Genomic DNA, 14,020 nt, shown 5'->3' with positions numbered 1-14,020 from the left:
TTCTATCAATGTTAATCTCCAGCCACATCCTGGAAGTCACCTTTTGTTACAGCCATATTGAATTCTTTAACCTTCAGCACTTTGACTCAAATATTTTTGCTTTCTCTTGCCCTTCCTCGGCCTAGGATGTCCTCTCCTACTAAGTGTATTCTGAGATCTCTTATTCAACAGTTATGAGTCAACCTAAATGTCTCCTCTTCTCTTTGCTTTACCCGATCCATCCCCCTCCAACCTCCACCTTGTTCTTTCATTTGTTCCTGGAGTATTCTATATGTGTACTATTCTAGCACTTACCACAATGTACCAGTTTCGTGTCGTTAAGCCCATTTACTAGCTCACCTGTGAGTTCCAGATAATCAAGTGGTATGTTATTTGGCATTTTTGTTCCAAATAAGCCTAGTTTTATTGAGTAAAGAGAAAGCCTTTTTTGTTCTTCTTCTTACAGAATATTTAATAAGTAATTTAAATTGTGGCACAAACCCTTTCTAATAAATTAACATGGCCCTAGCCACCTGAAGGAAATTATAGAACTTTCAAGCATGGCTTACCTTTTTTTTAAAAGAGTCACTTCTGTCACTAACATTGCTGCTAAAAAAAATACTGAATTTATTTAAGGAGAAGTAGCTGCTATTCCCTAAGAGGAAGACCCCAAACAGAATACCAGCAATGAATCTTTCTTACCTTGATTCTTCCCAGCTCAAACTGGAAAACATTGGGACTTGTAGCTTGGGCAAAAGCTGCAGGAAATAACTTTGTACTTGGCTCCACCTTAGATAAAGAAATGAATTTGGAAGTATTAGTCAAAGAAGGAACACCAAGAAAAAATATTTTCTTTATAATGACCAAGGAACACTTGACAGAAGGGGCCCAGACACTTTTGTGTTCTTTCAGATGGATCTCCTCTTTCAACAAATATTCAGGGTATTTCATTTCGTTATTACGCGAACATTTTTGGAGGCCTGTACTGTTTCCCCCGAAGGGCAATGTTATTATTCAAAGAGAACTAAAAAGGCCCAATTAGGCTCATTTCGGTTTTCATTTTCGTCTCTTTTCTAAGGTACTTTTCGATCTTCTAGAATGTGCTTTTTGTGCACGGGGACAAAACGCTTTCTTCCCAGAAGCACGCCACCATCCCTGCCCACGGACCTGGTAGTAGGTGCTCAGCTCCTTGCCGTTGGCGGTGAACGTGAGAAGCCCACTGGCAGCATCCACCACACAGCCGATCTCCAGGCCATTATTGTTGCGTCCTTGCCCTGGGCTCATGCTCTCGCCCGCGCACACCATATAGCAGTTGCTGCGTTTGATGCTGGATTTCAAAAAAAAAAAAACAAAACAAAACACAAAAAACAAAAAACATTTTTATCTTTGTACGACCACAGATACAATAGAAAGTCTTGCAAACTAAACCTAAATTATGCTGTGCAAGCAACAAGCTCATGCTGTAATGGGAGAGGTGCACAATGGGCCGATTCTGTGATTCGGAGCAAAAACTCCACTGACGTCGTGGATATTCTGAATCCGGTCTTACACGTTTCTAAATTTTGCACCTAATGGAGACAGGTCAACAAGTCGGAAACAAGTAAAAACTGACCTGCGCCTTCCCCTCCAAAAACTCAAACCAAACTGGACCTTGTTCTGAGGTTCAAAAAAGTTTAACTAATAATCATCCAAATTTGCAATTTTCATTCTCCTCATTCTCATGTTTTTTTTTTTTTTTAATCACTTGTTCTGAGATGAGAAGCAGTCATTTCTGAACACTGCCAAAGTCCTTAGGCAAATTCTACCTGAGCCATCAGTGATTCAACATATTTAAAATTTGGCTAACATTATGCCCCTTTGTGGACAATTCCTGGTGATCTGTTATGAGAGAAAGAATTAGCTAGAATATGCATAACATCACTGACGTTAACAACAAACCCCCACCTGAGTTTCACCCCCACCGAAACCTTTCCCAGAGATGGTAATAAACCTAAAGTGACTTGAGTTTTGCCTCCTTCCCTTTCTCTGCCACAGCAGAGTGAAAATGTTAATGAAACTAGCAAAAAAAAAAAAAAAAAAAAAAAGTCAAAGGCAGGCAAGTAGGAGGAAAAGAAAAAGAAGGCTGAGATAAAAATCAGTTTTGGAATAATCAGGTTGGCCGTGTTTCTTTGCACTCCTTACAAAACATTCAACAACCCTTCCCTGCCCTCTATTTCTTACACTAAGATCATCTATCCAGGTATCCTGTCCCTCTGTTGGGTTATTTCCTTGTACCGTTGCCATCTTTGAAAATCAAATGTGTCCTTCAAGAATGTTCCCAGAGACAGGTGGGTATGGGGCTCCCGTACTGTTGTAAAGAAAGCACTCTTTCCTGGACATTCTGGCTTGGCCCATGGTCTCAAGGGCTAAGTTCCACAGTTTTAAGTGTTACAACCCGAAGGCAGGAGAGTGAGCTTCTGGTCACCAAAAATGATGATGCAGGTATGTAAGAAAAGCAACATTATGGCGGACTCCCTCTATGACACCTGTCACAGCAGATCAGAGAGGATGCATGGGCACAAAAGACAGATGCAAATGGCCAGATCTTCTCTTGCCTTATTCCACAAGGAAGATAGCCTTCTTCACTTTTTTGAAGGTTTGGTTTGAGTTTGGTTTGTTTTACAAATGAAAAAAGGATGGCACAGAAAGTGTAACTGACTTACCCAAAGCCACACAGCGAGTCAATGGCAAAGCTGAGGAAAGAACCCACTTCTCCTCAGTCTGAGTTAAAATGCGTCCACCTGGTCTAAACTACTAGCCCGCACTGTCTCCACAGTTTTCTCCCCACCGCATAAACCGTTCCCAAAGATACATTTCAGACCATAAAAGCCTCACATCCACCCATCTCTAATCCCTAAAACAAAGGCTTAGTACTGGCAACCCAAGCTGTTAGTCACGTACGAGGTCACCTGAAGGAATGTAGACTATTACCCATAAAGGATGCACTGCTCTTACTTTATAATGTTTTTCACTTTTAATGTATTCAGATTCCTTACTGGCTTGTATGCATAACAAAACGGACACTGACATGAATGGTTTCATGATATTGTTCCTATAAATACAACATGATCCTGGACAGGAAATCCAAGGGGGGGAAAACACCCAAAAAAACAAAAAAACACCTAGGTTTATCAACATGTTTATCAGATGTCATTCACATAAGAAAAAAAAATTGAGAAAAACCGACCTTTCATGTACTTTTCCCTTTTCATCTCCTAGAGTAACGGTTACTGTACGAACTCTGTCCAAGTCAAAGCCTGTATCATACTGATGGAAATCTGATGTAATCCAGCCCACCCAGACGTTAGCAGGTTCTTGGCCGGGAAAGATTCTCACTGAGTAATAGTACTGTCAAGACAGCAAAAGCAAGTGTTGGCAAAGTTAAAAAGAAACAAAACTTTGATACGCAATGCCTTTGAATTGCCTGACTGCATTTCTTTGTTTAAAATCATTCGGCCTAATTAAAATGTAACAAGAACAAAGAGCGGACACTGGAAGAAGATAAGTCTTAAAGCAGAGATAATGGAAAGGAAATCAGAAATAATGGGAAGAAGAGAAATGACCTTGTCGGAGCAAACACACTAAATAATTTGAGGTCTTTTATACACCTAAAATATGGGTATAACTGTATGTGCACATACATAGCATATTTATGTAATAAAATCACCAATCCATTCAGGCAGATAAACTTCAAATTCTGGAAACTTACACAAGCACACTAATTTATGCTAGTGTTTTATACCTGTCACCCACCTTTTTGAATATGCTTTGCCTTTCCTATCAATAATACTTTGACACCTTAAAATCACTTTGAGGGGCGCCCGTGTAGTTCAGTTGATTAAGCATCAACTCTTGATTTCGGCTCAGGTCATGATCTCACGATTCAGAAGACTGAGCCCCAGGTCGGGCTCTGTGCTGAAAGCGTGGAACATGCTTGGGATTCCCTCTCTTCCTCGCTCTCCTCCCCTCCCCCCAAATCTCTCTCTCTTTCCCTCTATCAAAATAAATAAAAATTAAAAAAACATCACTTTGGAATAGCTCAGATCTAATATGTAAAAATCTAGCTTAAACATGGTGGCACTCTACAAGGGATGTAATTATACATTTTTTTCCCATCTGGTGTTTTAGGAAAAGTTGTTTTGAAAAATTTGTTTTTTAAAGCATTGTTTATTTATTTATTTATTTTTAAAGTTTTATTTATTTATTTGAGAGAGACAGCATGCACACGCATGCGAGTGGGGGAGGGGCACAGAATGAGAGGAAGGGAGAATCCCAACCAGGCTCTGCACTATCAGCACAGAGCTGGACATGGGGCTCGAACTCATGAACTGCAATATCATGATCTGAGCCAAAGTCAGACACTTAACTGAACGAACCACCCAGGTTCCCCTATTTTCTTTTAATTTTTAAATTTTTATTTATTTAGTAAGTAGGCTCTACACCTAACATGGGGCTTGAACTCACCACCCTGAGACCAAGAGTGGCATGCTCCATCTACTGAGTCAGCCAGGCACCCCGGTTTAAACATGAATTGGCAGAGAGCAAAACATGGCCTCCAACAAAGTATGATAAATGATCTTCCTTTATACATATCACTAAGATGAAGGAAATTATATGCACTTGGAAGAATTAAGTGGAAATTAAAATTTTCCCAGGAAACATGATAGCAAAATCAGGATTAAGCATGTCATAAAGTTATTTTGCCTAAAACACTTCTCTTACCACATAATACACCTCAGAATATACCTGTATTTTCTTCAACTTTCAGTCCCCAAAATAGAAGCAAAGATTTATTTTAAAATAAGTCGGCTACAGAGGATGAATGAAAAGGAACTCTTTGACATGAAACACACAATAACTGAGAAATAAGTGACAAAAGCTTCAACCTCATACCGTGGACGTTTGCATCAAGTAATCATAATCATCCCGATCATCTGCAAGGACATCTTCCGTGAGCCTTGCAGAATGGCTCGTGCTATAATCTGGCTTTGTTCTTCTAAGCAAAAATCTGAAATATAGTACAGGACTGGGGATCAGCAACATTAAAAATCTCTGCCTACTTAAAACATGTGCATATCATCAATTTAGTAGAGTGGTTCACAACCAGGGCTATTTTTGTTCCCTAAACTATGCCTTTATCTCCCAACTGGAGATACTTTTAGTTGACACATTGGGTGTGGGGGGTGGGGGTGGGGGTGTGCCACTGGCATTTAGGGGGTGGAGGCCAGGGATGTGACTAAATATCCTTCAATTAACATGGCGGACTCTCACAACAAATAATTATCTGAACTACAGTGTCAATAACGCTGATCTGGAGAAATTAAGATTTAGTGCAAAAAAGGATGCTAAAATAACTTGCCTTGTGTCTATAAAAAAATACTATTTAGAGAGAATACTTTAAGTTTCAACCAAGAACATAAATATAAACATCTTAAAAACTCTTTGGAGAAAATACTTGTAAATTATGTATAAGGGGTTAATATCCAGAGTATATAAAGAAATCCTACAACTCAAAAACAAAGAATAACCCAATAAAAAAAATGGGTAAAGAACATGAAAAGACGTTTCTCCAAAGATGATATACAAATGGCCTAGAAGTATATGAAAAGATGTTCAAGATCACTGAACATCAGGAAAATGCAAATCAAAACCACAAGAAGACACTAATTCACAGCCATTAGGAGGGCCATCATCAAAAAGAAAGTAACAAGTGTTGACGAGAATGCGGACAAATTGAACCCTCGTGCAGTGTTGGTGGGAATGTAAAATGGCACAGCTGCTGTGGGAAACAGCATGAAGGTTCCTCACAAACTTAAACACAGAGCTAGCAGCAACCACACTTCTGGGTATGTATCAAAAGTAATTTAAAGCAGGGCCTCAAAAATACATGTGCACACGAAGTTCACATGGGCACTATTCACAATAGCTAAGAGGAAGAATCAACCCCAATATCCATCAACGGACAGATGGCTAAGCAAAATATGTACATACAGAGTGGGGTATTACTCAGCCTTACAAAGGAAGGAAATTCTGGCACGTGCAGTGACATGGATGAACCTTGAGGATATTAGGCTGAGTTAAGCCAATCCCACACAGAAGAGAAAAACACAGTATGAATCCACATTTATAAAGTGGTCAAATTCATAGAAATAAAAAGGAGAATGGGGATTACAAGAGGCTAGGGGGAGGTGGAAAAGGAGAGTTGTCTAATGGGTACAGAGTTTCAATTTTGCAAGCTGAGAAAGTTCTGAAGACCTGTTTCACGACTATGTGAACATGCTTAACACTATGCAACCATACACTTAAAAAATGGTTTAGGGGCCCCTGGGTGGCTCAGTCGGTTGAGCGTCCGACTTCAGCTCAGGTCACGATCTCACGGTCTGTGAGTTCGAGCCCCGCGTCAGGCTCTGGGCTGATGGCTCAGAGCCTGGAGCCTGTTTCCGATTCTGTGTCTCCCTCTCTCTCTGCCCCTCCCCCGTTCATGCTCTGTCTCTCTCTGTCTCAAAAATAAATAAACATTAAAAAAAAATGGTTAAACGGTAAATTGTGTTAGGTGTTTCTCACCACGATAAAAAAAGTGCCTTAAATAAGTAACTTCTGGGATAGATTATGTCTGTGGTAACAAATTCAATGACAAACAGGTTGCATTACTGTCGCCTGTCCAATCCTTTATACGTAAAGGAGAAGGAGAGGGAAGGACAAATGGACCCTGGGAAATCCCTCGCTCTGTACCCCTCCCCACAAAATAACTGCATATTTGAAATTATGTTCCATGTATCAATGACCTTTGTTTCAGACGAGAGGGCTTTTCCTGAGCATAGTCTTTGTGGTTATTAAACTCTGCTTTTGTGGCTTCCTTGTCTTTGTCAACACGGTCTGGCACCAGATGGCCATGAGCTGTCTTCATTAGAACCTCAAAGTCAGAATCTGCATCGTAATCCTCCAGATCATTCTTGGGCCCAAAGAGGCCGGCGCCTGGGAGCCCGCCTGCCACCGTCTTGGAGAAAACCTCGGCACACTCGATTGGCATGCTCAGGCGATAGAACATGATGTCGGCAGTGCTGTTCTGAGCGCCAAAGGACTTCTGGGTGACTTTTAAACACGGAGAACTGTCGATGGTGCCGTCTATTCTGGTCACCTAGCGAATGAGGAAGTGATAGTTCAAATTCGAATCAACACAGTCAACCTCCTGATGCTAAAGATTGCCAACACACATCACGTCTTTAAAACCCCAAACACGGCCCACACTTGGCATCATTTTGTAAATGATGAGATTAAACACACGGAGTACTGTGTTTCAGATAGACTCATAGCTCTGCCTTTTTTTCTTTTTAATTCAATTTAGTTAACATGTAGTGTAATAATGATTTCAGGAATAGAATTCAGTGATTCATCACTTACATATGACACCCACTGCTCATCCCAGCAAATGCCCTCCTTAATGCCCATCACCTATTTAGCCCATCCCCCCACCCACTGCCCCTCCAACAACCCTCAGTCTGTTCTCTTTATTTAAGAGTCTCTTATGGTTTGGAGTGCTTGGGTGGCTTAGTCGGTTAAGCATCCGACTTCAGCTCAGGTCATGATCTCATGGCTTGTGGGTCTGAGCCCCGAGTCAGGCTCTGTGCTCAGAGGTCAGAACCTGGAGCCTGCTTTGGATTCTGTGTCTCTGTCTCTCTCTGCTCCTCCCTCATTCATGCGCTCACTCACTCTCTCTCTCTCTGCTCAAAAATAAATCTTAAAACAAAAAATTTTTCATAAAAAAGAGTCTCTATGGTTTGCCTCCCTCTCCGTTTTTATCTTATTTTTCCTTCCCTTCCCGCATGTTCATCTGTTGTTTCTAACTCAAAAGATAGTTTGGAAAATTCATGTTAAAATTACATTCATTCAGACTGAGCCTGGTGTTGCTTATATAAAAACAGAATTAATTATTGTTAATCAGTCTAATCAGGTGCTCATAAAGTACCTATAATCAGAGCCTCATGCTGTGCTCAGACTCCATTACTGTGTAACACAGTAGGGCCACCGTTCTAAGTAAGTGGCAATAATTGTCCAAGTGGGAGTTCCCAAGTGTAAAGACATTCCACCCCTGGCTTTTGGCAACGGTATGAATTTTAAAGAAAAAGCAAACCTCGATATGCTCATGGTTTGAAGGGACCTGGAGAAACTGAGGAAGCCTCTTGCTTAGCCACATGGTAATATCCCTGTTTGTGTTCACAGCAAACGGTTCGTAACCCTCTTGTAAGCCACAGATGGTGAAATATTTCAAGGTGCTGACATCCTTTCCAAAGTTCATCCTGCCCACCTGAGCCACTCCAAGGCTACAGACAGGAATGAATCCTGGGAAGAAAAGAAAAAAACAAAATGTTCCGTATCATTGGTATAAGAGCCTGTCTGTTTGGAATTTCCAAAAGCACCGCTCTGGAACTCTCATCTCTGAGAGAGTCGTCGGCATAAAGTAAAACAGTAGTTCGAGAGAGAGACCACTGTAATTAAGTATTACATGTAAGGGTCAGAAGACCAGTGTTTGCTCATGGATTACTGAACGTGGCCCCTAGATAAGGCTCTTCTTTTACCCTGGACTCCTGTGAAGAAGGTTAGGTGCTCAGCAGCCCCTTGTCCTCCAGGGATCTTAGGGTGCACAGCAATGGAAGGATGTCGCCATCACACGGCCTCTTAGCTCAGGAGTGCACGGGACTCTCTCAGAAGGAAGGTGAGAAGGAGGGAAACGCCCAAGTGGGTTTGTCCTTCGATCTAGCACAAGCACTTGAAAACGTGCAACTACCAAACACAGCCTAAGCCACAGATTTCTTTGCACATAACTCAAGGGAAAAAGGATTGGAAGCAACAAATTAAAAAAAGTTTTTTTGATATTTATTTTTGAGAGAGAGAGAGACAGTGGGGGAGGGGCAGAGAGAGACGGAGACACAGAATCTGCAGCAGGCTCCAGGCTCCAAGCTGTCAGCACAGAGCCCAACACAGGGCTTGAACCCACAAACCGTGAGATCATGACCTGAGCCGAAGTCAGACTGCACCACCCAGGCACCCCTTAAATCTTTTTTTAATGTTTATTTTTGAGAGTGAGAGAGCACGTGCGTGCGAGCAGGGGCGTGGCAGAGAGAGAAGGAGACAGAATCCGAAGCAGGCTCCAGGCTCTGAGCTGTCAGCACAGAGCCCGACGCTGGGCTCGGACTCATGAACCATGAGATCATGACCTCGACTGAAGTCGGACACTTAACTGACTGAGCCACCCAGGTACCCCTGGAAGCAACATTTTTAAAGGTTTTCATTTGCTTGTAGCTGCTTTTGATCTATGAAGAAAACTGTGCCCCCCCTTTTTTCTGGGGTACACTACACCTAAGCGTAGAAAATAAAAATAAAAATAAATAAGTAAATAAATATTCAGATGTAGTTGCTAAAAATCCCACTGAAACTCCTCCATCTGTCCCTTACCCTTTGATGTCACTGCCATTACAGATTAAGGCAATCCACACCTAATCTAAATAATTAAGACATGAAATTCAAAATGTAAGTTAAAGTAAACAAGAAACGAAATCAAAAGCAACAGCAATAAGCGACGGGGGAAAACCAAAATATTTCATCAGCTAATCTAATGAGTTGCAAGGTTAGTACATCTTCCTGCTACTGAATGAACAGGGGAAAACATATTAACATTGTTAATTGTTTTTTTGAATTCTTTGGAAACAACGGTCTTTAGCAAAGGGCTGTGATGATCATTTTCAGTGTTGGGGGGCTGCTTAGGGATTCTTCCTTTCCTTCTATAGTATTTTACACAGAAATTCAAGTAGCATAATAAACAAGGTCAGTATTGGAATGGAGACTACAGAGCAGAGGATGTAACTTACAGATCAAAGAAGCAGTGGATCCTACGAATAAGCCAGCAACTGTCTACCATGATGACTTACGCTTCTTCCTCCGTTAAAATTAGTCAATGTAGGGGCCCCTGGGTTGCTCAGATTGCTAAGCATCCATCTTTGGTTCAAGTCATGATCTCCTGACTTGTGAATTCAAGCCCTGCATCAGGTCTGTGCTGACAGCTCAGAGCCTGGAGCCTGCTTGGGGTTCTGTGTCTCCCTCCCTCTCTGCCCCTCCCCCACTCATTCTCTCTCTCTCTCTCTCTCTCTCTCTCAAAAATAAACATTAATTTTTTTAAATTAGTGAATATAAAAGCAATATATAATCCTCAAAATAGCACAAGACAATAAAAATTACATCCTATAATTCATAATGATTTCACGCAGTTTGTATTCATCAATATATACTCAAATAAACAGTTGTATAACAGTGTTACCGGCCAGGAAGCAAGAACACATCCAGCTGTGTTCAAGGAAGCGTGAATGATGAGTTTCTAGTTAAAACTAAAGCCCACAGCTGTGCGCACAGCTGTGACAGCTCTTGAAGTGTCAGTCAAGGGAAATTGTTTTCAATAAGTGTCTAGAAAGGAATCAAAGAAAATGACTGCATAAATACAATCGATCTGAGACAGGCTGAAATACATTTGCACAAACTGGCATATCTAACATCCATTCGACATAAACTGGGGGATACCAAGACAGAAACATCTCCGATTGTAAATACGCATTTCTTTCTAGCCACATAATATGTAGAAGGAATCCCTACCCTATAAGTGAAGTTATAAATACCCACATAGATCTCTGGGTGTTTGTTATATTAATATCTGAACTTTTCCGCATGTTTGAAATATTTTCATTTATTTTTTTAAGTTCATTTTATTCATTTTGAGACACAGAGAGAGAGAGAGAGAGCACGAGCAGGTGAGGGGCAGAGAGAGGGAGGGAGAAACCTAAGCAGGCCCTATGCTGTCAGTGGGAAGCCCAACTCGGGACATGATCCCACAAAACGTGAGATCATGACCTGAGCCAAAATCAAGAGCCAGATGCTCAACTGACTGAGCCACCCAGGAGCCCCAGGAAATCTTTTCATTTAAAAAACCAAGTAACTAGGGTTGCACACAACGATTTATGTCCCAAAGTGTTCACTATGGCTGCATTTATGATCACAGAAAATATTTTGCACACTAAATATGTTTTTCCATTGATATGTAATACTACTTAGCTTTCGAATCTGGTTTTCAAACGGTCATTATTATATACAAAAATATTCATAAGTACATATTATTTTAAGAAAGAAAGATATAGCATATGATTAGTTTTTAAATATGGAAAGGCAAGGGGCACCTGGGTGGCTCACTTGGTTGGGCATCTGATTTCGGCTCAGGTCATGATCTCATGGTTTCCCGGGTTCAAGCCCCATGTTGGACTCTGTGCTGACAGCTCAGAGCCTGGAGCCTGCTTGGGATTCTGTGTCTCCCTCTCTCTCTCTCTGCCCCTTCCCCACCCATGCTCTCTCTGTCTCTGTCTCTCTCTCAAAAATAATAAACAAACAGTAAAAAATTATTTTAAAAATAGATGGGAAAGCATTAGAAGTTTTTTAATTAAAAGAAGTTATAGAGGGGCACCTGGGTGGCTCAGTCGGTTGGGTGTCCAACTCTTGATCTCGGCTCAGGTCATGATCCCGTGGTTCCTGGGATCGAGCCCCATCTTGGGCTCCAGGCTGACACTGTGGAGCCTGCTTTGGATTCTCTCTCTGCCTCTTTCTCTGCCCCTCTCCCTCCCCCTCTATCAAAATAAATAAACCTTAACAAAATGTTATAAAATGGTGGAATTTTTAACACTCTTTGTTCTTTTTCTGTCTCTCAACAGATTTTCTTCAATGAATATGCATTTTACTATAAAAACAACTGACAGATTTTGTGAAAATCAACTATTCATTTAATAAACTGGAAAACTGGAATATACCTACATCTTCCTCATACAGAAACGTGTACAATCGTGTGGGTAGTGTGGATGGTCCAACAACAAGGGCAGCCTGCTAAAGCACAAAGTCTCAATGCTGGTGAGTGTCCAGTGAGTTACCGGAAATCTTGCCAATAAAATTAAACTGGTCCAAGATTTATGTAGAGCAATTTAGTAATGTGCATTAAGACACTTTCAACCATTCATTTCCTTATCCAATAAATATTTATGAGCAGCTACCATGTTCTAGAAACTGGGGACAACAGCTCACTGACACACAGACATCAGCCCAAAGGTTCTCACAGCCTAACGAGGTGGGAAGACAAGGAAAGACATCATACCTCTCGACCCATCTCTGGAGATGGGGTGCTAAGAGCAGAGGAAAAGGAGAGAGAGAAAATTCAGGAAGGTTTCTTAGAGGAGTTCTCACCTAAGATGGTAGACAGGCCTAGATACTAGGAAATGACTTAGATCACAGTTTCAAGTCTGAGAGACCTGCATTAAAATCTTAGTTCCAGCACTTCTCAGCTATTTGCCCTTTGACAGGTTACTGAAATTCCCTAAGCTTTAATCCTTTCTTGTATAACGTCTACCCCATAGATTACAGGTTTTTTTTTTTTTAAGTTTGTTTATTTTTGAGAGATAGAATGTGAGTGTGGGAGGGGCAGAGAGAGAGGGAGACACAGAATCCGAAGCAGGCTCCAGGCTGTCAGCACAGAGGCCTCTGAGCTGTCAGCACAGAGGTTGGCACGGGTCTCAAACTCACAAACCGTGAGTTCATGACCTATGCTGAAGTTGGATGCTTAGGTGACTGAACCACCAGGCACCCCCCCCCCCCTCCGCCATAGATTACAGTTTTAAAAATGAGATCCTCGGGGCGCCTGGGTGGCTCAGTCGGTTAAGCATCCGACTCCGGCTCAGGTCATGATCTCATGGTCCGTGAGTTCGAGCCCCACGTCGGGCTCTGTGCTGACCGCTCAGAGCCTGGAGCCCGTTTCAGATTCTGGGTCTCCCTCTCTCTCTGCCCCTCCCCTGTTCATGCTCTGTCTCTCTCTGTCTCAAAAATAAATAATAAAAAACATTAAAAAAAATGAGATCCTCTATGAGCAGTGCTTAAAACATGGATGCTCGGTGAACAAAATTAAATTGGAAAAAAAAAGAAAAGGTTAAAGAAACTAAATACTCATAATAAGAGAATGGATAATTTTGATACATACACAAAGTTAAGTATGTACAGGATTCATCAAGAGGAAACTGTAGGGAGAGAAGAAAACCAAACAGGGAAATAACAACACGTGGTGATTCCATGTGAAGGGTAAAAAGGTGTCCATTGCACTATTCTTGCCCTTTTCTGAAAGGCTATTTCTCAAAATATAAAGTTGGCTAAAAAAAAATCAAAAGCCATATTTGGGGCACCTGGGTGGCTCAGTTGGTTAAGCGTCCAACTTCAGTTCAGGTCATGATCTCACAGTCTGTGGGTTCAAGCCCCCGCATCAGGCTCTGTGCTGACAGCTCCGAGCCTGGATCCTGCTTCGGATTCTGTGTCTCCCTTTTTTTCTGCCCCTCCCCTGCTTGTGCTCTGTCTCTGTCTCTGTCTCTGTCTCTCTCTCTCTCTCTCTCTCTCTCTTAAAATTAAATAAACATTAAAAAAATTTTTTTCAAGTTATGTTTAAAATGTTTTTATATCTTGGAACAACATATATAATATTAAGTTAAAAAGATGGCTGTGGAAATTTATTTTTCCCTATCAATGCTTTAAATGGGGAAAAAAAATACATGAAAGCCAAATTTCTCTCTGGGTAGTGGGGATATATACAGCTTTTAGCCATTTTTGTTAGACTTCTTTGTATTTTCCAAATATTTGACAAGAATTTGTTGCTTTTTAATAAACAGATACAATTTTTCATTAATTTATGGCAGATATAGACTTGTAGATGATAACTTTACTACTTTGCTATCTTAGTCCTCTTTAAAGGAAGGTATTAAGAAAGTATATGCAGAATTAGAAATTTTTTTTTCTTTTTAATTTAGATGAAGCCGAACTGAATAAAAATTAAATCATACTGTGACTTCTGAAGATGGAGTTTTAGTAACTTCTGTGATAATAAGAACCAATTATTTCTATAAATTATATGTTTTTACATTAGCATACATACAGCAAAAAC

At 40.9% G+C, this 14,020-nt stretch overlaps 1 protein-coding gene across 7 annotated transcripts in view; it reads right to left on the bottom strand.

Annotated features, from left to right (window-relative positions):
• The window catches only part of RYR2 (ryanodine receptor 2), a 749,501-nt gene that overhangs the window by 241,474 nt on the left and 494,007 nt on the right, over positions 1-14,020 (bottom strand). For all 7 annotated transcript variants that reach the window (XM_053207799.1, XM_053207801.1, XM_053207802.1 and 4 more), the window contains 6 exons: positions 8,150-8,358; positions 6,804-7,156; positions 4,912-5,026; positions 3,206-3,366; positions 1,147-1,306; positions 682-768 (listed from right to left, as the gene is read on the bottom strand). In XM_053207799.1, coding sequence (XP_053063774.1) covers positions 682-768; positions 1,147-1,306; positions 3,206-3,366; positions 4,912-5,026; positions 6,804-7,156; positions 8,150-8,358 — 1,085 coding nt within the window. The remainder of the gene's footprint in view (positions 1-681; positions 769-1,146; positions 1,307-3,205; positions 3,367-4,911; positions 5,027-6,803; positions 7,157-8,149; positions 8,359-14,020) is intronic.

This window comes from Acinonyx jubatus, chromosome D2, assembly GCF_027475565.1.
Source record: "Acinonyx jubatus isolate Ajub_Pintada_27869175 chromosome D2, VMU_Ajub_asm_v1.0, whole genome shotgun sequence".
Lineage (NCBI taxonomy): Eukaryota > Metazoa > Chordata > Mammalia > Carnivora > Felidae > Acinonyx > Acinonyx jubatus.
The sequence above is the reverse complement of the archived record's forward strand: the minus strand, read 5'-3'. Positions and strand labels throughout refer to the sequence as shown.